This window comes from Denticeps clupeoides, chromosome 14 (genome assembly GCF_900700375.1).
Source record: "Denticeps clupeoides chromosome 14, fDenClu1.1, whole genome shotgun sequence".
Lineage (NCBI taxonomy): Eukaryota > Metazoa > Chordata > Actinopteri > Clupeiformes > Denticipitidae > Denticeps > Denticeps clupeoides.
In genome coordinates, this window is record NC_041720.1 from 20,572,909 (window position 1) to 20,599,544 (window position 26,636).

The 26,636-nt window shown below is 42.9% G+C and overlaps 2 protein-coding genes across 13 annotated transcripts in view; one reads left to right on the top strand and one right to left on the bottom strand.

The window, feature by feature from the left end:
* Positions 1 to 24,053, bottom strand: LOC114802928 (clathrin coat assembly protein AP180). 10 transcript variants are annotated; one of them, XM_029002077.1, is made up of 24 exons: positions 23,314 to 24,051; positions 18,759 to 18,901; positions 18,607 to 18,682; positions 17,689 to 17,791; positions 17,149 to 17,242; positions 16,946 to 17,057; positions 16,209 to 16,315; positions 16,087 to 16,128; positions 14,838 to 14,899; positions 14,732 to 14,737; positions 14,624 to 14,636; positions 14,413 to 14,528; positions 12,686 to 12,765; positions 12,381 to 12,395; positions 11,951 to 12,130; positions 10,548 to 10,646; positions 7,419 to 7,481; positions 3,914 to 4,003; positions 3,295 to 3,319; positions 2,697 to 2,736; positions 1,855 to 1,908; positions 1,645 to 1,755; positions 1,219 to 1,315; positions 1 to 1,047 (listed from the first exon to the last, which is right to left on the bottom strand). In XM_029002077.1, the coding sequence occupies exons 1-23, from the start codon at positions 23,441 to 23,443 to the stop codon at positions 1,229 to 1,231; spliced, it is 1,848 nt and encodes a 615-aa protein (XP_028857910.1). In that variant the 5' UTR covers positions 23,444 to 24,051; the 3' UTR covers positions 1 to 1,047; positions 1,219 to 1,228. The 10 variants fall into 10 exon arrangements, 7 of the variants coding, with proteins under 7 accessions (XP_028857910.1, XP_028857909.1, XP_028857913.1 ...); XM_029002076.1 differs by having other exon boundaries at positions 3,914 to 4,042; XM_029002080.1 differs by lacking the exon at positions 11,951 to 12,130 and having other exon boundaries at positions 3,914 to 4,042; positions 23,314 to 24,052.
* pgm3 (phosphoglucomutase 3) overlaps positions 20,792 to 26,636 on the top strand; it is a 14,579-nt gene continuing 8,734 nt past the window's right edge. The window contains exons 1-3 of one of the 3 annotated variants that reach the window (XM_029002082.1): positions 20,792 to 20,885; positions 25,238 to 25,351; positions 26,182 to 26,390. In XM_029002082.1, the coding sequence (XP_028857915.1) occupies positions 26,184 to 26,390 (207 nt within the window). In that variant the 5' untranslated portion in view covers positions 20,792 to 20,885; positions 25,238 to 25,351; positions 26,182 to 26,183. Of the gene's footprint in view, positions 20,960 to 23,986; positions 24,171 to 25,237; positions 25,352 to 26,181; positions 26,391 to 26,636 lie in introns of those variants that run through there. The other 2 variants (XM_029002084.1, XM_029002083.1) reach the window with 2 other exon arrangements.

Sequence of the window (26,636 nt, forward strand, 5' to 3'; positions counted from 1 at the left end):
CTATTCATCACCGTATTTATTGCATTTCAGTAAGACTCACATGCACTTAGGCAGGGGTAAGGGGTATTAAAAAAAATAAAATCAAATAAACAATAATCACTTGCTCAAAGAACCAGCTATTGCCAATTTTCTTTTTTCTTTTTTTTCATTTTAATATGATCACTTCAATGGAAGCAAAACACAACATCCAGTACAGGGTGGATTATCTGATAAAAATGTTGTAACTGAGGTTTTGCATGTATTATCCTGTTCATGCTTAAGGGTTCTGGACACTGCACGAGAGCCGGCGTTCACAAAGTGGGAAAACGCATCAAATGACCTGACAATCAGAGGTCACTGCCCCCCAAACAACAAGATTACACACCTTCAAAATGTTGCTCCGCCAACACATAAAATGTACGAAACATGTCCATCATTTCGGCAAAACTGTGTCCCTTCTGTCAAGAAAACGGTCTAAAATGCATATGTGACATGTAGCACACACTCAGGAAAACAAGCGGACAAGAAGTCAAAAATAAAAGAATGTCTCTACTTAATATACAATACACATAATTCATATTAAAGACACCGAATGTATGTTAGTTCCCTATAAAGCCAGGTGGCTGGTGAGCTATACTTATTTCAGATTTCAGACATCTTACATAATTGGAGATATCAAATGCACAATAACACACTCCAGCATAGACACAGTAATCATGGGCTGGGCCCTGTGAGTTTTACATACACTGAACTTTATTTCAATTGTCCACAGAAAACACAGGGCCCTCAGATTCCCGTTGGGATGCGTGCAAGGTCAAATTCAACAGATATCCAGATATTCTCCACGATGTAGACACATCCTGCAACAGCATCATCTCTAAGCTTTTTTTTTTTTTAAACTGACCGAAGTAAAAGGATAACATTAAAATACACTCACATACAGGTTCACATTCACGGATTGAGCTACAACATTAGACAAAGAGAGGGGGAGATAGGAGGAAGATAAGCTAGTAACTGGAAAGATGAAGAGTTCACACATCCATATCCACGGGGCTCCAATCATCATAACTGTCAGAGAGAGAGATAGAACGGGTTATTCGATTAAAAAGCTGTCTAGACATACTATATGGTTTAAAATTGAACTTCACTGAAATATCATAAAATATATATGTTAATTTGAATCATTTAAATAAATCACAGAGTAGAACAATAAATACTATAATGGAAGGTTATGTTTACCTTGGTGGGCCTACATGAAATCTTTAATGTTTAGATCTGCCAGAGGGTCTTTGGGTGGTGGTGGCCTTCTGGGGCTCTGAGCCATCCCAGGAGACATCTGGAGAACATATAAATCACAAACCATCACAATGAACAAGTGTCATTAAGGTCATTTAAGGTCATTAGTCCCAAATTGAATGAAGTAGAATAACATTTTATTTCTGCCTTTCATTTCATGTTTTCTATTGAATTATCTTATGTAAAAGGCATGCTTTCCGGTTTATTCCATTTAATGTGTTCTTCCAGAGTTCCTTACGATCAGTATTTACGGGGAAAGTCCCAGAGGAGCAACTCAGGTTTAAGTGTCTTGCTCAGAGAGTGTGTTACTACCACCCTACGCCTGTTTTTGGAGGAGGTACTCTTTGTGGACTTGTAATGTGAAGTTACCGGTGCTCCTGCTGCTCCACCTGCTGGGAACTGTGGCCTCATCATAGGTTGCTGAGGAAACATCATTGGTGAGCCAGGCATCATGGGAGCTCCAGCACCCGCTGCTCCAGGCTGAGTGGTTAAGAGGTACAGAGAGAGGCATCATTTAAATCTGCATCTGTGTTAAAAGAGGCAGTACATGCCACACCAGAGGCCTTTTTTATTTCTTACCATGGAAAATGGAGTTTGGGCCCCAATAAAAGGAGTGGCCCCTAAGAGCCCAGGCTAAGAGGTTTGAGAGGGGAGGGGAAAGGAAGGTGTGGAGGACGTTACTAACACAAACATCACCAGCACAAAGACAAAGACAACACAACAATATCTAAACGCACACTCTTGCACTAGTGTGCTTTATGTCAACAACATTTATGGTGAAATATCTTTTTGACATGACAAAAATAAAATGAGACACAATGTAAATGCTGGTTATGTAACAATAAGTAATAACACACTATATCACATAATTATGTTGAAAAGTAAAAACGAGACTAAATATAGTTTACAAAATAAAAACTAGAGTAAAATGGTTCTTTATTATCATTTATTACAACCAGACGAGACATTAATTCCTCTTGTTTAATTGCGTCTCCCATTTGGTCGCACAGATGACGTCCCTTCCTCAATACGCATTTGCAACATTATTAATATTTCAGGATGCTTGTGGTGGTTTAGCAGATGGCTGGGAGAAAATGGCATTTTCTTTACAATGAAGTGCCACTGGAATGGATGTAGAGTATTCTTGAGTCTATAAGGTAACAATAAAGTAATAATATGATAACCTTGTTTTAATTATGAAGTGGGTTTGAGCAGTGTGTGGGGACGTGTCACAACTGTAACCAGTGTAACACACTGGAGTGACTGCTGCGCTGTGCTCATTTGAAGGCTGTTTCATATTTTACAAGAATAAACAAGCATCTCTATAGTGCTATCATCTTTTTTGCACCATAAAAGCCCGTGCCACACTCCAACACATACAACACTTCCTGTAGGGTTACACCGAGGGGGGCAATCTCTACCTGAGATTGCCAGTTGGCTCCGCCCGCAGCACTGTCGGCCCTATTGCAGAAAGGAGAGCGCAAAAGAGATCACCATAATTACAATGGAACCGCACACCATGTGACACACACACACACACACACACACACACCAATGTCAAGTGGAATGCAGAGCCTGAATCCTGAGTAATGTTTTCTGATGTCCGAAGTACGAAAACCCTTCAAAGGTTTGATGATTTTTTAGCGCTACTAGGCATGCGTCCTTGCGACAGTGCAATTGTCTTCTATTCTGATTTTCTTGCTTGCCCATCAAAGTTATCAATGTTAAGTTTTTGTAATTTTTAAATAGTTTGAAATGTTTCTATTTGTTTTTTAATTTGAATTTGACATATATATGTACATATATATATATATATACACACACACACACACACACACACACACACACACACACACACACACACACACACACACACACACACACACCCTACATATATATACACACACATAAATATATATACACACACACACACACACGTTTCTGACAGGGCTGAGCTAAATATTTCTATGATATCAGAACCCCCCCCAACTTGAATACTGTGAATGAGGGGACTCTTACGGTTTCTGGTTCCCCATCCCCAAATCTGAAGAGAGAGAAAGACACATGTTAGTTTATACCAAAATAAGCCAAATATATTACATATTTCCATTAACTAATATACAATATACAACAGTATACTAATATATAACAGTTTACCCTTTATATTTATTTATGGTTTTAACTATAACAAAAGGAAGGTAAAAAAAGGATGATGTGATGATCAGCAGCAGCAGCACTGAAAGAAGGGAAAGTTCCCTTTATAAATTAACGTAATTGAATTCATCAACATTATTCCAATTATTTAATGGCAAATTACATCTGATCAACTAATCAAATAATTTGTTACTTAAAAAATCAAGCTGAACTAACTTAATATGTCTGGTTTGAAATAATGAAAAGTAATTAGGACAGTCATTCAAATGAATAAATGTAGATAAATTGCAAAGATTTTTAAAAGTGTGATGATAGATATTGTCACTCCCAGTATTTAACGTTTTATAATTTGATTATTATAATTTAATTTAATTACATTTATTATAAAAATGTATGTGATTACTTCACTATGGTTTATTAAGCTGTTTGGAAATGTGGAAATTCACTATGAAACGGGTGTTGACGCAGTTTCTCCAGTACTCACTGCCTGCTAGGTTGGCCATGGTGGAGTCCAGGTCACCCTTTGCCTTGACGGGTGAGGTTGCCATTGGTGACACCCCTGCCATCTGGGGGGCTATGGATGGCATGAGAACATCCCCCAGACCATCAAATGCTTGCAGGAAGAGTGACGGAATGAAGAGATTGTGCATGGTGGAGTGTGGTTAAAAAAGAAGAGAAAATTAGACCAATAGCAACATACAGTATATTCAGAGATTACCATGACAACAGTGGCTGGTGCAGTGGCCAGTCCCTCATAGCTAAGCCTAATGATTCTCATGGTACTGTGTAGGAGTTGCAAAACTGAGGCCAAGCACACGAACACCACAACACTGCAGAAACAGTACAAGACCAAGACAGCGTCTGAAGGACACGGTCTCACCTGAGCTTATGACAACTGGAAACTAAACACCAAAACATCCTTTTTTATCTCATTATGCTATTATGAAACATAAAAAAAATGATATCTACATCTACGTGAACAGCTTCTATGATTCCTAACAGCAGAGAGCACTACTCTCTATCAACCCAGCTAGACCTTGCTTATAGGGAGTGTGCGTGAGGTAAAAAAAGACTGCAATGCAGCAAAGCACTGTGGGATAGCAGCCTGTGGAGCAGAGCCAGAACTCACCAGTTGCAACGGGGAGAAGCAAGCAATGACCCAGACCAGATGCAGATGGAGGAAGAAAGGCAGAGAGAGAGTGTGTGAGAGAGAGAGAGAAAGCCAGCATGAGAGGGACGGGAGGTGAGGAAGAGGAGGGAGCGCCAAAAAAGAGGAGCCGTGAGAAGAGGAGAAAGAGGTGAGAGTTGAGGAGTTCAGTGTTAAAGCAGTTCCTGTTAGGATCATCTGTGACATACAACAGCCATGCCATGTGTCACCATGGTAACAACAATGAGTGGGTCGGGAGTGTGTACGAGAAAAGAAAGTGCATTCATTAAACACATAAATATACAAATGCATATATCTACATGCCAGTTCTTAAGAAGTGGCACAGGAAGGTGAACAGGCATCACTTGAAAGTGAAAAACATCTCAGCACAGATAGAACACAAACAAAAGCCACCATAAATGAAGTCGAATCAGTGGCGTGCCGTCAAGACCAGTGGAAAAATGACCTATTACAATGATACTCTCCTTGAAACCAAGTACAACGTCACATTCTTGTCCTTCACTGTCCTCTCATCACCAGGAGAGTTATTGGCTCTTGAAGCTATTCAAGCTATGAATCCCATAAACAAAAGCTACCTACATTTGCCAAAAGGCAGAGACTTTTTTTTTCGGATATTAGAGAAGTGTTTCCAAAACCTGGTCTCCCAAAAGGTTTTCACTAGATCCCCTCTTAATGGCGAAATAATGAGTGTGACAGCACGTGCATCCTTTGTTGGAACAAAGGATTTGGGAAAATTGATTTAGATGATCTTAGCATCCATCACTATCTACTTAATGCTTATAAAGTTGCTCTTGGCCCAGCCTACACTATTAGGATTAGTTCGCCTATTAAATGCTTGTCACAGTCCCGACCGCTCCTCCCCGCCAACAGGGGGCGTGCGGGCAGGCGACATTAACACATTTTATTGTAAAATCATTTGTTGGAACCATACCGAATTTAACCAGATAAACATATATGGGGCTTTGAACTTTGCTTGTCCATCTTCCATCGGTGTTAATTTTCACTCTAGTATCAACACCGAGGATGCAATTTCACAAAGCCCAGAAAAAATGTATAGTGACAGAATGAGCTTGGACGAGCAATATCATGAATGAAATGTGCTGTATTTGGAAACAGCCTACCCTCCCCTTTAGACAGGTGTGAGACTTCAGCCCAGCAGCAGCAGCAGTAAGCAGGTGCACAGAGGACCTCGTGCTCACGTCCCGAATTTACGGGTGTGATAGAACGACACTGAACTTTTCCTTATTCATGCTGCTCGGCAGGCCAAAAGCCTGCAATACTATTTATTTTACATGGAAATGTCCATATTCATCATAAATCTATGTGCACATAAGCAAAGTTCCCAGGTGTATTTTACAGTGAAGATTAGTTTGGGTAAGAGGGGCGTTAGTTGATATTTCTACACATATTTTGTTACACATCCTAGATCTCAGTGGCCCAGAGCTTTTAAAGTGTAGGGTTCTTTTTTTTTTGTAAAAGAATGCCATTCACCAATCCAATGCACAGTTCCCGTGTGAAATTTTCAGTGAACACTTGATACCATTTCTAATAGTGCAGGATGTTGAGTGGGCTGTACCCCCTGCAGGCGCAGTATGGGTATTGCAGTCAGTTTTTAAGGTGGAACTGAGCTACATCAGCGTTGCGTTTTACTTTGCGAGCTGGTTATTAGATGCCACTCCAGCCAGTCAGAGAATCTACTGCTGCCCCCCCGAAGCAGCAGGCACACCTCACAAAATGAGGGCGCCCTTACTCCCCTCGACGGGGAATAGAAAACCGATCAGTGCCCATGCAATCATGATGTCAGGGCAGCATGGGCACATGCCAAAAAAATAAAATAAAATTTCAGATGCCCGTGATGTCGCCCCCACCGCAATTTCTCATAGTAAAAACCACCAAAATGGGGTTACCGGTTTAAATCGGGTAGTGCAAGCTGAGCTCATCCAACCAAACTTCTCTGACGGTATGACCAAAGATGTGAGAACAGCTGTAATAACGAAGATAACAATTCATAAGTAAGATTTTATTTTATCATTTTGTATATTATGAAATTTTGTGTTCGACAATTAACAATATTCATGTTACAAACCTGAGTATTTTCCTTGTATGAAAAAAAGCATTTTGTACAGCTCATTGTCTATAGTTCTCCACAAATCCATACAAACGGCTGTTGCTTTGTATAAAAACGTATATACAGTATAAATGTATGAGAGGTACAAGATTGCCAGGGTCTTTCAGCTAACATTGCTGACCTTTTTGTGGTGTTTGTATGTGCATTGTTCTGCATGTTATTTGGAAGGATAAAATAACTATATCCAGCCACAGCCCCCACGAGGGCTGACAGACCGCATTAAATCCCAAGGCAGGTCGATTTCGGTTGTTCTGATTTATTTAGTCTACCGCAGGTTTCTAAAGGTCACCGCATGCCACTGAGTCAAATAAACCCAAAATACAGTCAGTGTGTGAGTGATGAGACATACACATTTTACTCATGGGTCAGCATTTATACTCACTGGCCAGTTTATTGTGAACAATGAACCCTATAAGTATATTTCTCTTTTTCTACCTCTTAGTAAACAGCATTTCATGGTTTGTGAATAATTGTTTAAAGCAGTATGGCACTTGACTCCCTGCATTTAATTAATTTATTAATGCATCATTAATTAAATGCATTACGGACATTAATCAAGTACCACTAGCCTCCACCATAAACATTCCCAACCAAGTCTATTTCTCAGCACTAATACAAAATGGCCACTGAGTGTAAATGTATTTTTTATACACCCAACACCGAGGCAGCTGAGAAGAGGAGCAGGCAACTCACCCGACATCAGGTCGCTGCCAGATGCCACCGCCGTGGCGGGCTGAGCCTCTTCTCCTGCGGTGTCTATTCAAAAGTCCGTTCATGCAGCATGAGGGCAGAGAAGGGTTAAGAGTGAGAGGCTTCCCCACGGCACTGAGAGAGAGAGAGATGGCCTTTTAGTTACTGGAACAACAAACGCACACACACACACACACACACACCAATAATCTATAGACCCAAGTTTAGTTGAAAGGTTCTGAAGGACTTGTATACAATTATAGACGATGTATCCGACCAATCAATTTCATCTGCAGCAACATTTGTAAAGCATTTGCCACCTCGCTTGGGAACCAGATAGAGAAACACACAGAAATTGCAGAAGCAAACACTCCTTCCTCCAGCAGAGGAGGCGCAACCCACCCCTGAACAGGTCCATCACCACACCCCTCGGGGCAGGCGGAATTGCGGTGGAGGAGGAGAACATATCTGAAACAGGGAGCGTGAGGCATCAGCAAACAAAAAAAACGTCCTCACTGCAAGCTGACAGCAAAACATAACTATGAAAATGGTAAAAAGTGAGGAAAAACTTCATATTGCATGATCATCAAAAACAAGCTTGAAAGGAGCACTGTGAATCAAGGAAGCTCAATTTTTTTCATTTTACCACAGACAAAAAAAGCACAAATTGTCCACATTTTTCATATGGATGTAAACAGTATATAGTGCTACTTATAGCTTAGTGGAGATATTTTTGACACTTTTGTCAGTCCCAAATGCCTCCTTGTTTTTCTGATTTCTGATGGAATGAAGGCTGTTCAGAACAAGGAACAAATGGATGCCCAAATTGGGTAAGGACAGAGAGAGGCACTCAGATCCACGTCAAGGACAAAAAAAGGATTTGGGTACCTGCAGCGAACATGTCAGTGCTAGGAGGAAGCTGTGGTTTGGCAACACTAGAGTCTGGAATGGAATTAAACAGACCTACAAACAAAATGATGCAACACAAACAATGAACAACGAAAAAATGAACACAAGAGAAGAAAAGCCTGTTCATTTACACTGATGAACCACAACATTGAAACCAGTGACGGGCTGAGTATCTGGCTACATTCCACTTTAGTATCCGAAAGGGGCTAATGATATTAGGGCAGCAACTGAACATTTGATCCTTTTTGTCCAGGTGTAAGGATATCAGAGATTCTGAAATGGTTTAGGTGGGTTCCTGGTATTCAGTGGTTAGAACCTACCAAAAAAGCGGTCCAAAGCAAGACAACATGTGAACCGGTAATTCAAGACTGTGCATGCTACACTGAAAAATTCATTGACAAGTGGTTGGAGGAACATGACAAAGAGACGAAGGTGCTAACCATCAGATTACCCAGACCTCGGCCTGTTTGAGCGTTGCTCAGATTTGGCTGGAATGATTCATGGAGGCACGTACAGGACTGCTGCAGGGATACACAATACTGGGCTGATGTTGTGGCTGATCCGTGTAGTCTGGCCCTAGATCGGTTCTGTAATCACACCGGCACACAGGCAGGCAAGGCCAGCCATTTACCACTGAAGGGGTCTGTTGTTGGGGCACATGATGCCTGGGGAGGTGCTAGGAGTGACGAGGTAGCGGGTGAGGTGATGGAGACAGGGTGGGCAGCAGGGGATACAGCTGAGCCAAAGCCCACCGCAGCTGGCATGGCAAACAGGTCCAACTGGGGAGCCACACCCCCACTGCCCAGAGAAGATGCAAAGGGGTCGCTGGCAAAGGGGTCGCTGGTAAAGGGGTTGCTGGGTTCACTGAGGAAGGGGTCGCTTGAGAACAGGTCTGTGATTGGGATGGGGTGAGAAAATGAAAATGAGGATGAGGTCAAAAGCAAAGGATCTAAAACTCTAAATGAACATGGTGCATAACATCACTATAGCCCTAAATAAATAACAAGCTGCTATATCAGTTATATCCACTACTTGCTATAACGAGTAGCTTATTTTAAAATGATTTATTACAAAGTGAATCATAAGTCATGATGCTGTGCTGCCGTGTCAGACACTTTCATAACATCAATGTAGCACTTTTCACAATTGAAAGCATTTTGCAGTTTATATCGTATGACAATATGAATCAATGTGCCCTGTTCATGCATGTCATAATAATAATAATAATAATAATAATAATAATGGTAACATAGTATTACCTGGATTTGTTACTGTCACTGTTTTGGATTTTGTAACGGCCTGTGCAAGGGAAAGTACTTCCTGAAGGATGTCTAATTGCCAAACATTTGCCCCAAGAAATAGTGAAATTTAGCAAACAAGCCGGCGCATAAGGTGTGTGTGTGTGTGTGTGTGTGTGTGTGTGTGAGTGTGTGAGTGTGTGTGTGCATGTGTGTGTGTGAGTCTGAATGAGATTTAGGCAAGGGTCACAGAAAGACAAGAGGTCAGTTGTCACTGAGAGGTCAAAAAAGCTATCACCGGATCCAGTCATCAGAATGGTAACTATGGCATCTCCATGGAACCACCATGGAGACAGGACAATAACCACCTCACTAGGCCTGGGCAAATAATTAATATTATTGATTACCAATATCATTGTCCTTATTGTTGTTGTTTTTTTTATTGAAAACGATCCTGTTTGCATGGATGACAGCATTTTCAGGGCACATCAACACATGGAATTGCTGGTGCTGTAATCCACACCACACCAGAGTATCAGACTGGTACTTGCAAGAATGAGTGACACATTGTATAAAAAAACAATATTCTGTACATATCCACCCCTTCGTTTATAAAAGAACAGCTCCATCTTATAATATTGGGTCTATTTTCTGTTTTGTGTTGCATGGTTCTTTCTGTCTGTTGCCTGTGAAGAAGGACATCATTGTGCTCTGTACACTTGGATTCCTTGAACACTACTAAAATTGCTCTCACCTAATTAGATATCTAGATTATTGGGGGAAATAATCAATATGTAGAAATCCAATACAAGCTTCAACCCACTGACATATACGGTACATGCAGGAAAAAGAATATTTCATTCTCAGTTCCACTATTCTCACCTCCCCCTGTCGCTCTTTGTTCAAAAGACTAATTACGGGACTGAGGAGTCGACAGATGGACAGACTTAAGTCATTGTTTTCCTTTGTCACCATCAGTACCCACCAGAGGCAGCAGCAGATGCAGTTTCAGCAGTAGGAGTCGTCGCGGCTGCAGCAGCTGCTCCCTCAGCAGCAGCACCAGCAGCAGCTTCACTAAATGCATCTAAGTGAGAGGGTCAGAGGTCGAACATTGTAATAGAGAGCAAGCACATTATACATGAACATATTCATACATTATTGTTGCTTTGAAGAACCCCACCAAATGTTGTAAAAAATATGTATAATTTTAACTGGTACCATACCTGCTCATCCCAAAATATGACATACAGACATAAATTATACCCTTATATTTTCAATAGAATGGTCAGAAAGAACCACAGCAGATGTGACACGTCAAGGAGACCAGTTTACAGTGTCAAGAATTGGGAGCATTGAAGTGGGAATAAAGAATAGGGTGGAACCGGGATTAGAACTACTCTGGGGGGGGGTGTATGTGGGGTGGTGCCCTATAACTACATCTATGGCTAAAGCTGAAGAAGACAGCTCACTTTCCACCACCCTTTTGCATTCTTAATTTGTGAAAACCCAGCTCTAAAGGTGTGGTATGCTTAATGTATTTTCAACTATTGGTTTCATATTTAGTTTTTCCACACATCAGCTTAAAAACGAAACTACGGCCCAGCAACTCTGCTGTGTGCATTTTTTTGGAGCCACACACGTCAGTAAAGAACATTTTGCAAAAAAGGGGTGCTTGCTGTGGTTTGGCCTTTTCAAAAAGATGGTTTAGTGACTACCTGCCTATTCACTGACTGCCTAACATCCCTGCTGAAAAAGCATGACTCCATTTGAATGAGGGAGTGTGCTAAATGCTTGGATTTACGCTTGGAACTCGTAACATATTCACAGGCTCACGTTATCAACAATAAAATAATACTGATACAGATAATCGGCAAAATGCCCAATACTGGCCCCCAATAATGGGCCAGGCCAATGATGGGTTGATCCATACTTAACATACATTGGTGGCTTGTGATAATCAGCAGAGAAATGAGTCACAGCAAATTCTCTCACTGTGCTGCTCAATTTGGAGCTGGAGGAGTAAAAGTAAAAGATGTCAAATCTATGCAATGTATTTTGTGATACGTGGACAAAAGAATAAAGGGCCACATTTGAAGGCTGCTTATGTCACATCTGGTCTTCAGTGTTTGTCATATGGTATGTCTCAATTTGAGGAACACATTTGATGTATTCTCTGACTTTAGCCTTAGGTCTCATTTTTCAGTTATACTGCCTCCTACTGGCCTGGAGTACATACTACGATGTTTCTGTTTGGTGGGTTCCATGATATTTAGGAAAATGAGTTTAGGAAAATTTAAAGAAATGACTCCACTGTCTTGTGCACTGGGCTTTTCTCTTGTCAGCCTCCAAAGGAACGTCTTCAATAGAAAATACTCCCCTCCTACTAACCTCCAAGGAGATTCATGGCAGCAGGGCCAGGAGCAGCAGCCCCAGCAGTGGCAGGCACCTGACTACCTGCTGCCTCTGTGGCTGTGGTGGCGGGCGTGGCTGTGGCAGGGGATGGGTTGGGGTCAAGAGGGAGAGTCGGCTCGGGCAGCAGAGTGTCAGTGGTGCTAAGAGAGCACATCTCTAAACAGACACGCCGGTCCAACACACGTGCCACAATAAGAGGCACGGAGGGAGGGGCGAGGTGGAACAGATCATGGAGAAAAAAAACACACAGAGAAAGTGACACAGAAGAATTAGAGAAAAGGGGAGATTCTACGGAGCCCAGGCTGGGTTTGAAGACTCTGGAAGACTAGAGCTTTCCAATGCAGGCATGTATCTGAAGAAAGCAGGACAGAGGACAGAAAAGAAAAGAAAAATTGTGCAAACTTACCCGATCCAAGCAGGTCTGTGGAAGCAAATACAAATATAAAACAAATGAGAAAAAATATTGTATTGGGACATACTGTTGTCAACATACGGAACAGCCGATTTAGATTTAGTTTCGTTCTTGCTTGAAAGGCCAGCATAGAACATAGAACTTTTTACACCTCTTTAATTTGAACTACTCTCTTCATGTTCTTGTGTATTTTTAAGCATATCAACACAATCTGCACATTAAAAGGGTATGCAACCAATGCAAATATAAATTGTAATACTGAATAAAAACGAATTCATGGAGTAAAATTAGGGTCTGACCTCCCCACGATGTTGGTGCTCCTGTGCTTCCCCCAACAGAGGGTCCAGAAGAAGCAAGAGGGTCCAGGTCCAGCAGAGAGCTACAAAAATTCACAGACTATGAGATGGTTGTTGTAAGTCATTACAGAAATGTAAATCTGTGCAGATCCAATCTCCTGTCACTTTTTTGAACGTTTTTTCAACATCTAGTTGATGTTGAAATGATGTTGAATCGCAGGGAGTGATGGCCTAACGGTTAACGCAATTGTCCCGTAGCCGTCACTGATTTGCCCTCCCACAAAAAAACAGTGGTGGCCTAGCGGGTAAGAAAGCAGACCCGTAATCAGGAGGTTGCCGGTTCGAATCCCGATCCGCCAAGGTGCCGCCAAGGTGCCACTGAGCAAAGCACCGTCCCCACACTCTGCTCCCTGGGCGCCTGTGATGGTGGCCCACTGTCACCAAGGGTGATGGTTAAATGCAGAGTGCTGCTGCGTTTCCCAATGACAATCACTTCACTTTCACTTTTCTCATTTGCCAATAGGAAAACTGACATTAGAAACCTTCCAAATGTTGACTGAATCAGCAGGTCTTTCTTGTTGTGTACATTCTAGGACACTTCAGATCACAATATGAGGAAATGAACTGGGAAGGCCCGGACATACAGTGGCAAGACGAAATACAAAACCCCTTTTCAATTTCTTGGTTTTCTGCATTAATATGTCATTTATTTGCCACATTAATATGACATGACTAAAATAGTTTGATCAGACATTTAGGCAAAACCTTTAGGCAGTACTGCTGTGGAGCGTCAATGTTCTTGTTAGTAAGCAGAAGCTGCTGTTTTTACCCCTGAATCCACCCCCCCTCTGTATGGACTCCCCAACCCCGATTCCTGTATTACACTGCAGGGTATGAAGAGTTTGCGTAGCTGTTGTCTTAACTACTTTCCAGCTTGATGTAAGTCAACAGTTTGTGGATCCTCTGAAAGCTCTTTTTGGTGCGTCATGGCTCGCAGAGGCATATTCTTCCTGTGTGGAGTTGTATGTGCTGCGTGGCTCAGCAAGCCTCCTGGTATGCTAATACATGCCTCAGCGTCATTACTTCATACTATTCCACTAGCAATATGAAAGTGAGCCATTGTCTTTGTCATTGTGATGAACTACAGAGCACAGCACACCATGCACACAACTAAAGACCCTTCTAGTCAAGAAAGTTTTTTTCCGATCTGGCCTTGCATAAAAACGGAGACCCAGGGCGGTGTGAAAACACCGACGTATTAGTATCACGTAACCCGTCCGGGGACCACCTGGGAAGGTGGACGCAGGTGATTCGCACTACATAAAACCAGCAACAAACAAGGAGAGAACTCTGGAGGAAAGCTGGGAGTTACAGCGCCACTTACAGGTCTGGAGGGGGTTAAAACAGCGTTTTGAACCTTGATGAGGGGGACCACAGTGGCACTTTGACGGTTTGAACACACACAAGCCCGATTCCCTACCTGCTAGGCCACCACTTAATAAAGACATAAAAGATTATTTTAGACACATTTTATTTGTCAATCCCCTTGGCTTAGATGAAGCTCACATCATATTTTAGGTCAAATTAATGCAGAGAACACAAAAGGAGTTTTCTTGCCACTGTGTTACAGTGAAATTACAGACGTATTAATAGTGGAATGATTTTCTGGGGGATAATTTAATACTAATACTTCCACTGAGAGCCAAAAGGACCACAGAGAATCAACTCACTCTGTTGCTGGCTCAGGTGCAGTTTCAGTTGGTGGAGGTTCCAGAGTCGGGACAGCAGCGGCAGCAGCGGACTTGACCGGGGTAGAGGTGGGTGACACGTTATTGGTCGGGGACCCCTGAAACATACCAAACCATCAAAAAACCTATGGTGTTGGTAGATAATTTATAATAAAAAAAAAGATTCAACAAATTGAAGTATTGTCACACTCACTTTTGTTGGGGACCTAGAGGGGAGAAAGATCATAAGGAAACAATGTACATTACATCGTGCTTTTATAGCATTAAATTGAAGTGCAAAAATATAAAAACATAAACTCACCCTTCACTGAAAATCCAAGAGCACAGAGAAAGTGAAGAGGACAACATTAAACTCGTAAAATGCTGCTCTCTGTATGACCTTTTCTGGGAATGTGAAGGAAACTCACCCTTTCTTGCCCTCCAGACTGTTCATGTGTGTTTCCAGTGACTCCAGTATGCTGCTTGGTGCCTGTGTATGCACACACACAAAATAAGAATGCACCCTAGTAATATAAGATGTGAACTGTGTATTCAAGCATCCAACAATAAAGCATCCTTTCTTCAGTAAGGAAAGAACTGCCAGTGAAGACGTACAAATCACTCACACACACCGCAAGACTTTTCAGAAAAAAGTAATAAAACCAAGACTTCACCCAGCACACCGCAAAATAGGCCACCACTCTTCCACTATGGTGCCAAAGCAAAGCCATACATTTAATGATAAAAGCTGATATCTGGACAGCTGCAAATGTCTTTTTTTGCTACTCATATTGTATGATCACAGTTATTATTTATTTTGAACATCCTCAGTTGATTAAAGCTAATACTAATATTCAAAGTTGAATATGAGTTTGACTGATTTAGTCTATACGTTTTGTGTCACATCCCAATGTTGTAAAACTGTGAAAGTCCTTATGCCGGCTGGAATATTCTGGAAGGTGCTTTTCTAAGCACTGCCAGCTACCATCACATGTGCAGCTTCAGCTTTGTGACATTAACACAACAAATGTCACAGTACTTCAGTGGTACTTCAGATCTGGTTAGACTTGCATGATCCTTCTACAGGGACAATAAGACAAACCTCTACACCACACACAAGCATCTAACTGTGGCTGATCCGGGAACAGTACAAAAAAAAGGATCCAAGCTAATTAGCAATGCCAGCTCACTGGTCTCGGATCAGGAGTTAGCATCAGCTTCATGGTCGCAGAGTTACCGGCTCCTCCGCTGCGCAGTCACTAAAGAGACTGTTTTCATTGTCTGAGTCAGTCAAGTCCACCAATACACCAGGGTGCAAACACTGGGAGTTATGAAGGTGTGGGAGAGGACAGCAGAGGACAGGACAGGAGAGGACAGGACAGGAGAGCCAGAAAAATGGAATGCACGGTTGTTGTAATGGTTTTGGATCATGGGTATATACCCGATGGTTGTTCAACATGAAATATACATTAACATTCAGTCTGGCAAGAACTGAACACTTACACTGGACATCCACTGGACACTTTTCCAAATTTTATTTTAATATAATATCAGATATCGTGAACTGTGCACAAAGTACCTCAGAAGTATCTGGGGTGGTCTGACCATTTCAGCATGCAACAAAGCAGGCTTTCCACAAGGGTCTACAATAGCAGTGTGAGATTCATGATGACTTACGTAGGAGATGTCCGGAATGTCGTTTTTGTCAACTCCAACTTGCTACAAAAGAGAGAAAGAAGAGCCGTATTTTAGATGTAGTCACTCTGACCAGTTACAACCCCAAGGCTGGTAGGTCCTACCTCAGCAATCTTCATAAACTCTGCAATCTTGGTCACACGGGTCAAAAACTTCTTGTAGATTTCCAAAGACTCCTTGCACTCGGACTTCTTCATTTTAAAATACTTTTCTGCAAAACAGGCGGAATCAGTCAACACGCATACGACCTTTCATGCAAAAAAGTGAATAAAGAACGCACAAATGCAGATTACATTAGACAAATGCAGCAGATGATGGAGGGTGAAGTGATTGTCATTGTCATTTATAAACTGCAGCGCCGCACAGCACACGGTGCACACAAAAAAATGTGTCGTCTGCATTTAACCTTCACCCTTGGTGAGCAGTGGGCAGCCATGAAAGCTGTTAGGGTTAGGTTGGGGGAGCAGTGTGTGGGGACGGTGCTTTGCTGAGCGGCACCTCAGCGGCACCTTTGCCGGCTCGGGATTCACATCTTAGCCAAATGGCCAAGATGTCGTTTATTTAGGCACACAAATTAACCAAAGTTGCCATAGCAATGGTAGTGAGCTCTCAAACACTCTACTTTATCAATTTAGAGGATTTCAACCAGACAAATAATTTTTCAGCTCACACTAGCTCAATTGTGCCAAAGCATGCACTAAACTGCCCAAAATAAATGCTAAATATTAAACTATCTTGACTATTTTACACACTTATATAATCATTTGCTTCTCATCATGACAATCGGTATTTCACAAAATATTAGCTTCAGACTGCTGGATCTAGCAAAACTGATTCTTACCTAATAAGTTAATGATGCCATCATTGTATGAGGCAAACAGTTTAATAAGATCTTTGAATAGCAACATGAAAGCTGCATTGATTATTCCATTGTTGAGGTCTTTTGGATGGACCTGACAAAGAAAGCGAAAGAGAAAATAATTAGACAGAAATATCTGTGTTAAACCCTGAGTGAAATTTGCACGAATTGAAGTCCAGACTCACATCGAACTCGAGCAGTGTGTCCACCTGCGTCTGCAGGGCGGGCATAGCTTTCAGCAACTTATCGGGAGCCATGGTCCGCATCACTCCATCGGCACTGAGAGGGACATTCAGGAAAATTGTCAGGTAGAAATTCAGACCCTCTAGTCGAAAAGGTCTCACAATTTCTGGTTTTCTGTGACCTTCTGGTCTCAGATGAACTTCCCTCAAGAGCCCTTGACACATTCTATGGTGTTTACCATCCTCGATTTATTGCTCTTCACAATTTCTTAACCCTCTCTAACACTCTCAAACACCAAAAAATAATAATTTACATAATTAAAAATCAATAATTTCAGTTCATATATATATTCATTCATTTATTATTAATTCTTCTTCTTCTTTTTTTTTTACAAAGTACAGGTTTTTACAAGGTACAGGTGTCTGTACAGGCCCACTGGACCTGGTTTTATACAGACCCTAACAATAATACTAGGGCCCAATGACCCAATGAGGACAGAGTTATTCTAACTGCAAATTGTTCATTTTCACTAGATTGCATACCCTTTCTTGACCCGAGTGAAGTCGAAGGCCATCTGGCGGTAGGCATAAGCCTTCTCATTCAGGTAGCGGGCATATCGCCGAATAAATGTGGACATGTCATAACCTGAGGAGAAATATAGCAAGGAAGAAAACATTGATCATGCATATGGCCTCAACACAGTCAGTGTAAAGATCAGATGCACACCTTCATGGTGATGGTATCACCTGACAGCCGTTGCCTGTCTCTACTCTGCTTCACCTCAAAATCATTTTAGCTTCTAAAGGCCCTGTTTTCACCCCCCACGGATCCCACGGTTAAGAGCTGTTTTGACAGTGTAAGGGTGGAGCTCTTAAAAAACCTTTAATGACCCAGTGAAGCACACTTTCATCATGGTTAACAATGGAAATATGGCTTTTGTAACCCATTTCATGGTTTAACATATAAATGTTAAACCATAGATTTTGCATTTAGAGTGAGAGTCTAATAATGAGATGTTTGAATGTGGCCAGACACACACACAAAAAAGCAATTTAATGTCCTAGCTCACAACAATTTAATGTTCACTTAATTGGTTGTAACTATACATAATCCATCTATAGCCACTTAAAATGTGCATATTGTTAGCCTATAAAGAAATGCACAAAGTTGAGCTGATTTATCATAATATTTTAGCATTATAGCTGTTGCAGTAATAACAATTTTTAACTTTTTAAATCCTATTTAATTAATTTCAGATTCAGCCGTTCCTAGGCAGCATCATTCCAACAGCATTCACTCATGTGACCTTGTTAGTGTCAGGAATGTGACAGGGTGGCATGGTTTTAAAGAGATGCATAAGATACTGAAAAAATGTGTTCAAAGCATAGTGTAGTAAAATGTATTAAATTATTAAATGACACCACCAGCCCTTCATGAATTGGGGGGACTGCAGTACTCACCATGGGAGCCTGTTTTGTCAATGAAATTGCTGAGGTTGAAGAGAGAAGTCCTAGACGCAAGGTACTGGATGAACCTCTGCAAACAAGTACAGTCATTCGGTATATCATTTCATTTCAGATCAAAGCAGCAGAAAGCTGGAGCGGTACCTCACCTCGTTGCCATGTATGCACATGTGGTGCGTGGTGACCAGGGCCTTGAAGACCACCACCCAACTGGCGTTGGTGGCCCTCTCAAACAGCGTGTCAGCCATCTGGGGGATATTGACATTGGTCTCATTGGTGGCTGAGATGAGATCTGTAAAGATATTACATTAAAGATTTTTATATATTGGCTGAGAAAACACATCACAGGATAAAAGGTTGATATGTAATGAGATTTTTATATAGCTCTTAGGGGTCCCCTAATCTGAAGTCTCCTTGGTGCACTTTAATCCAGTCCCCCAGGACGCGCCGTTTCGCTGTCTGTAGTTTTAAATGCTAATGAGGAGGAGAGCGGGGAGCAGGCATTCACAGAAACTACGTCATCAACACCATTAACCAACCACAATGTTTGCCACAGACAGGAAGTTGTGTTGCCGTTTTTTCCAGAACAAATAAAATGAACCCACTGGTTCTTCAGAGTCTCGCATGATGGAACTAAAAAAATTTATTTGTGCTCATTTTTACATCCAATCACCAGGTAATTGCAATGCTTTGCATGTTTGGAAGCCATGACGGTCGGTGGAGATACTTTTTTTTTATGAGAGGGGTGGGAAACGGGGGGTAACATTTCCCCTTATGAAGTCATAATGGGCCAAATTCCAGATCCGGCCATCTGTCCTGCCGCTCTCTGAACGGCGAAGCAGAATAACCAAATCAGTCTTTACACCTATCACCATTCCCAGCCACTGCAGGACCATAGACAGGCCAGGGGAACTCAGATTAATATTAAATAATCTCACAAAGTGACATTTTCATGTCCATTCGTCTCACCATCCAAAGACCACCTACAGAGAGACATAGAGAGGAGAAAGAGAAACGAAGAGAAAAGGGGTGTGGTTGCCAGAGGTAATGCCTGGTCATATAAAGGGGGATGGGTGCACATCTACAACTAGTAATGGTGCTCCAGCTGCTACATGACTCAGCAAAGAGGAAGAGGAGGAGACGTGTTCCCCGGGCGCCTGTCATGGCTGCCCACTGCTCACTCAGGGTGATGGGTTAAATGCAGAGGACAAATTTCACTGTGTGCACCGTGTGCTGTGCTGCTGTGTATCACAATGACAATCGCTTTCACAATTTCACTAATGGTCCATTTGAATAACATAATCTTCTGAACTAGCAACTCTCTAAGAAGGAAGACAGATGCACCCATAATGTACAGCCAATACTGTACAAGACTAATACTGTACAAGCAATAAAGTGGCAATAAAATGAGGTCTGAATGATCACACATTTCCATCCCTGTTGGCACAGCTGCATTCCAACATGATCCAGTGCCAGGATTCATGAAGCTCAGGACTTATTCAGGGCGCAGGCCTCGCTACTAAGACTGAATTTCACACATGAATTGGCCAAGTCTTGACCTTAACCCTACTTAGAATCTTGGTTGGGCTAATGTAACAAAATCATTTTGCGGCTAAAAAGGAATAGATCTCTTATCATTATCCTGTTCTATTGTTATCCCGTTATATGACACCACAAGCCTTGGACATGAAACTTGAGGTTTGCAGGTGACAAAAAAGCAATTGGATGACTTCACATATATCAAAGCAGAAAAGAGTTGACATTATCAAAGCCAATTGTACATTTCTAGCTCCCTTCTTTATGGAAAAAGACATTTATAATGTCATATTTTGACACACACACGTTCATAAACTGTCAGTATACAACAAAAGTGGCTCTATCTCAGCTACCATTGTGCATTCAATAGCCTGTAATAGCCTCAAAATACACACTACAGCATCTGTGATGGTAATGAGACATGATGAGATCTAAATAAAGACTCTTAGAGTAAGCCAGTGGCAGCAGGTGTGTGTGTGTGTGTGCTACTATGGACTGTCACACTGCAGAGGGTGAAATGATAGGAATAGCCCAGATTATCGCCGCCAGGATACACCACAGCAGAGACACGCTCTTAGATTACCACAAACCCCTCCCTCCCTGGGCGCTTGTGTGTGGTGCACGTGTGCGTGTGCTTGTGTGTCTAAAGAAATCCAAAAACTGAGAAAGACGCCACATAACGACACATCCGTGAAGTCAATCCAGGGAGACGCAACGTTCTATTCAGTTCAGTGCAGTAGGTGAGGTGCCCTGCAGAAGGCCACTTTAACATTTTCCAGTTTAAATGGAAAGAAATATTTCACATCGAATTGTGGTAAGACTAAATGTACTTTCTTTGTGCATTTTTTATACTTTTTATATATTTTATAAATATATTTTTAAAAAGAAAAATGCCATATTGGGGTTCTGTATGTTTTTTTGTGTGTAGGGCTTTTTCAGTCCTAGGGCTTTAAAAAACAGATTTGCCTGGTTAAAGCACTGAACTCTATGCAGACAAAGGTCTAAAGGCCTCGAAAAAGAACTGAAGTGCAATCATACAATTTCCAGGTCTCAGACCTGGAATCCATTTGAAGAGGCACAGGCAGTCTGCGAACATTGTCCACCCTGTGGTCCACCCCGTCTTATAATACCACAGTGTACATCACTGTGCAGTTCACTGTAATATCATGTACATTTACATTGATGGTACCTGCTATATGGTGTCATCATATTGTTATTAATTAGTCATTAATATACATTTACTGAGTGCCATCTCCATCTCTCTCTTTTTCTCTCAACACTGTCTTCCTGGCTGTCACTATGACAACCAGACAGCCTGTTTCCTGGTCAATCAATGAGGAAAGAAATTCTAGAATTTGTAAGTGAAATACAGAAAATGGAGATGAGTGAAAACCACGCCGCTGAGAAAATGCAACCAACAACAGCAAAGTCCAGGACGGCAAAGCCCAACATTCACTTATAAAAAAAAAAATACCAAGGCTGCAAGAATGTTAAATTAAAAACATAGAGTAAAGAATGAATTTGCACTGGATGGTGGGTGTATAAATGCAGTTCTTATCACATAGACCCATGTGATATAGATTCCTGCTCCATGTAATGGATACACACATTTACAGTTACGTGTGCTAAATGAGAAGACATGTTTTGCTTTAATATAGCAGGCAGGCCAGCATTTAAATAAAAAAAAATCCGCACACATGACAACAAGGTGTCGTGTGACACTTGCCTGTCTGTTCTTCTGCCTGGATATATATGTCTTGTCAGATAAAGAAATGTCACCTTATTTATCCTCCACCGGCTATTTCGACCAGGAAACAGCCTGTATCAGGCACTACCATGGTCACCCTTTGCCGGTGTAAATTATGCATGCCATGCTTTGGCGGAATCCATAATTCAGCAGCCACTGCGCCTCCTTCCCAGATTGCGCCCGTCCGTCGGCTCGGCTTAAGCTGCCTTGGCATTAGGCAGCATGTGTAAGGCTGGGAACAACAGAGGGTCCCTGCATATCGCCATCAGGCCACGGTGTGGGACAGAGTCCCTGCATATCGCCTTCAGGCCACGCTGTGGGACAGGGTCCCTGCATATCGCCATCAGGCCACGCTGTGGGACAGGATCCCTGCATATCGGCATCGGGCCACGGTGTGGGACAGGGTCCCTGCATATGGCCATCGGGCCACGGTGTGGGACAGGGTCCCTGCATATCGCCATCAGGCCACGGTGTGGGACAGGGTCCCTGCATATCGGCATCAGGCCACGCTGTGGGACAGGGTCCCTGCATATCGGCACCAGGCCACGCTGTGGGACAGAGTCCCTGCATATCGGCACCAGGCCACGCTGTGGGACAGGGTCCCTGCATATCGGCACCAGGCCACGGTGTGGGACAGGGTCCCTGCATATCGGCATCAGGCCACGCTGTGGGACAGGGTCCCTGCATATCGGCATCAGGCCACGGTGTGGGACAGGGTCCCTGCATATCGGCACCAGGCCACGCTGTGGGACAGGGTCCCTGCATATCGGCACCAGGCCACGCTGTGGGACAGGGTCCCTGCATATCGGCATCAGGCCACGGTGTGGGACAGGGTCCCTGCATATCGGCACCAGGCCACGCTGTGGGACAGGGTCCCTGCATATCGGCATCAGGCCACGCTGTGGGACAGGGTCCCTGCATATCGGCACCAGGCCACGGTGTGGGACAGGGTCCCTGCATATCGGCACCAGGCCACGCTGTGGGACAGGGTCCCTGCATATCGGCATCAGGCCACGCTGTGGGACAGGGTCCCTGCATATCGGCACCAGGCCACGCTGTGGGACAGGGTCCCTGCATATCGGCATCAGGCCACGCTGTGGGACAGGGTCCCTGCATATCGGCATCAGGCCACGCTGTGGGACAGGGTCCCTGCATATCGGCACCAGGCCACGCTGTGGGACAGGGTCCCTGCATATCGGCATCAGGCCACGCTGTGGGACAGGGTCCCTGCATATCTGCATCAGGCCACGCTGTGGGACAGGGTCCCTGCATATCTGCATCAGGCCACGCTGTGGGACAAATACACAAATCTCCCATGATGCAGGAGGGGAATATGGCGCTGTCTGTGGTGCTGAAGGGGATAAATGGCGGCCCTGCTGTAAAACGTTACCGTTTCGGTCGAGAAAGGGGGGAGCACTTACAGTCCAGGTGCTTCTTCTTGGGCGCCATCACCTCGTGCGTGGTGGCCTTGCAGACGCGCGTCGCCACGTCGGAGCCGGTCAGCTGGTACTGCGCCGCGGCGATGCGATCCGTCAGAGTCTGGCCAGACATGGTCCTTCCGTAGCGAGATCCAGCGATAAAAAAACAGGAGCTTCGTCCGGTCGGTCCTTTCCGAAGGAAACCTAAAAGCGGCCGGACGTCACGACCTTGCGGGCTAACGCGCCTGTCGCGGTTAAAGATGCGGATATGTAGGGAAAAGCAGGAAACTCGTCGCTATTCGCCGCTTCGGTTCATCAATCGACAGTCAGGTCGACATTCCCATTGTGACACGGGCGGACTTACACAAGGTCGCCCGCTTGTCGCTGCGCGCGTCCCGTTATGCCTCTTACGTAACGCCCGACGCTGGAACGAAGAGCGTCTATTTCGGAAGCAGATCCACGGTGGGGAAAAATGGCCCTTTTACCTCCGGAATGGCTGATTTCAAATCCCACGTGACAAATCTCAGAGAAAAGGGCTGTCCTGTTTTTTTTTTTTTTTTTTTTTTTCCAGTAAGATGACGACGCGGGTCTCCGACTCGCAGATCGTTCTCGACCTCGGACAGGGTGCGATCGCTGTTCCTCTCGCGTTGGTTAATGATCTTTTTTAATTTACTCGCGTGAGCGACACCCACCCTCCTCCACCTCTCGACTGCGTTCGACGGACGGGGTCAGGTGACGTGCGAATACCACGCTGACGGAACGTGACGTCATCTGACGGGGCCGAGGAAGGAGAGGATGGCGCTCCGGGCTAAATCCCACATTTAAACATTTATTATTCGTTCGAACGATCACAGTCGAAGGTGCATTATAAGACCATGCATTTATATATTGTGTACTAATATGTTATTTTTACAAATTACATTACTAATTCTGCACTGTAAGGAATAATTAAGTTGATTTGTATGAAAAGTCTTTGTGACACAGATGTACATAGCACATCCATTTGATCCATAAGTAGTACATCCATTGAGTACATAAGTAGATTGTAATATCATAAATATGTGGCTTTGAAAGCTCACAGTGCTTAGTATATATATATATATGTATATGAATACGCATAAAACCAAACCACAAAACATTTCTGCATGATGTGTCTTTCTGTCCGTGCATGCATTTGATTGGAGCTGTGTGCTTCTTTGTCTGTGTGGATCTAAATAATGAATGCATACTGGTTTACCTGTTGCACACCCAGTGTTTTCTATACAGTAGATGTGGTTGTGAAATACCACCTCACCACAGTACAGCGCTCACCCCTTTACATCCTCTACTCTTGCATAAGATGGTAGGGGGTATGTTAGGTGACGTTGGGCACACAGATGTAGCTGACAGTGTCTGATCCAGTTCATCACAGGTTTTGAGACATATCCCAATCGATCTGACTTTTTGCATAGAATCGACTTGTGCATATGTACCATGATAAAAACAACGCAGGAATGAAACAGACAGCACAGAATTTAATGGAGGAAAATCCAGTGGGTTGAGTTCTGAGTGCAGAATTTAATAGTACAGAATTACAGTACATGTATTTAAGCATGTGAGTAAGTACAACTTTATTATGATCCCATTCATATAGATAGTACACAGTGAGACAAAATATCATCCTGCTGGACCACAAGCGCAAAATAGAACACAACAGAACTGCAGAACTCACATAAACCAACAATAAGGGTAAAAGGGGGTGAAATTACAATTATCCTATACATTCACGTTGTTATTCTGCACCCAAACTACAACTATTGAATGTAATTTGGAATGTAATGAGAAACCAGCTAGATATTTTATACAACAAAGTGTCTGTTTAGCAGTAAGGTAATATTTGCTGTTTGTCCTTCCATACGTGCACACGGCCCCTCTGCCTTTCCAAAAGTGGGCGTTCCGGAGAGGCGGGGCTCCAAACCCGGAACTCACACGTCACCAGGAGACGCGAAGAAGGAAGCGTCTCCAGAATACGCCTGGAACACCGAACAAGCGTTCTGAACAAGTAAGTCGTGCATTTGTAGTGGCAAAACTCGATTAGATTCTCTGTTTCGCGTTTAAGACGCAAAAATTCATACCAAGTCGCAGGACGCTGTTGCGTGTGGACTTCATTCATTTCGCTCATACGCCGTTTACTTTCTGTATGAATCGCACTTATTGTGCTGTTGGCATAGAAAAAATATATTTTTTAATCTGTTTCATAACGACAATACATTTCAAAAAGTTAGTTTAAACCATGGAGCTCCTCTGTGGCTTGCCAGATAATCATAAAAATAAACAACACAATGTATGAAAATTCACCTAGTCATCCGATAGAACATGGCAATAAATTATTTCCTGTGTGTGTGTGTGTGTGTGTGTGTGTGTGTGTGTGTGTGTGTGTGTGTGTGTGTATGTATGTATGTATTTATGTATACATTTACATTTAAGGCATTTATCAGATGCCCTTATCCAGAGCGACTTACAATCAGTAGGTACAGGGACAGTCCCCCCCTGGAGACACTCAGGGTTAAGTGTCTTGCTCAGGGACACAATGGTAGTAAGTGGGGTTTGAACCTGGGTCTTCTGGTTCATAGGCGAGTGTGTTACCCACTAGGCTACTACCACACCGCATGTATATGTATTTAAATTCTGCTCTGTTTTTACATATTCAAGCCAAACACTGGGCAGGTAGCAATGTTTTCTACCGCAAATGTCCATTCCATAAATATAATGACATTGTCTTACTATCATTTTTTTACTAGCATGTCATGGGCCACCCGCCTTAGTTTACCATAGTGTCCTAAAAAAATTTTTTGACTGTCTATAAAGCATTTCCATTCTGATCTGTGGCAGGAATGGTCCATTTTGAGGGAGTGTCCCTGAAGTCCCTTCTCCATCCCAAACCAGCGGGGCTTGTCCTGCAGTACGGCACGGCTGGTTTCCGTACCACTGCCAGGCATCTGGATCATGTCATGTTCCGCATGGGCCTCCTGGCTGCCCTGAGAGCCAAAAAGACCATGTCCACCATTGGAGTGATGGTCACTGCCTCTCACAACCCCGAGGTCACTGCTGCTATTTGTATTGTCTGCATGGCATATTTTTGTAAAACAATCTTCAAGTGGTTGATTATGACTTTACTGAGATGGTGAATTTATAATTGGTCAATATTTGATATTTGTTTGTGTTTTTGTCCTCTCTCATACTGAGCATACTAAGTTCAGTACCGTGGAGCAGTTTGACAACAACCCAATCAACAATATATTTGAATTTTAAAATCCTACATTTCTGAAAGAATGGGTTGCTCTCAG

Excerpts from the sequence above, each read along its gene's own strand:
- LOC114802928 (XM_029002075.1), bottom strand. The coding sequence starts at position 23,443 with ATGTCTGGCCAGACTCTGACGGATCGCATCGCCGCGGCGCAGTACCAG. Across the intron at positions 16,129-16,208 it reads AGTTTATGAAGATTGCTGAG|CAAGTTGGAGTTGACAAAAA; the intron begins GTAGGACCTACC and ends TCTCTTTTGTAG. Across the intron at positions 8,379-8,955 it reads AACAACAGACCCCTTCAGTG|GTCTGTTTAATTCCATTCCA; the intron begins GTAAATGGCTGG and ends TTTTGTTTGTAG.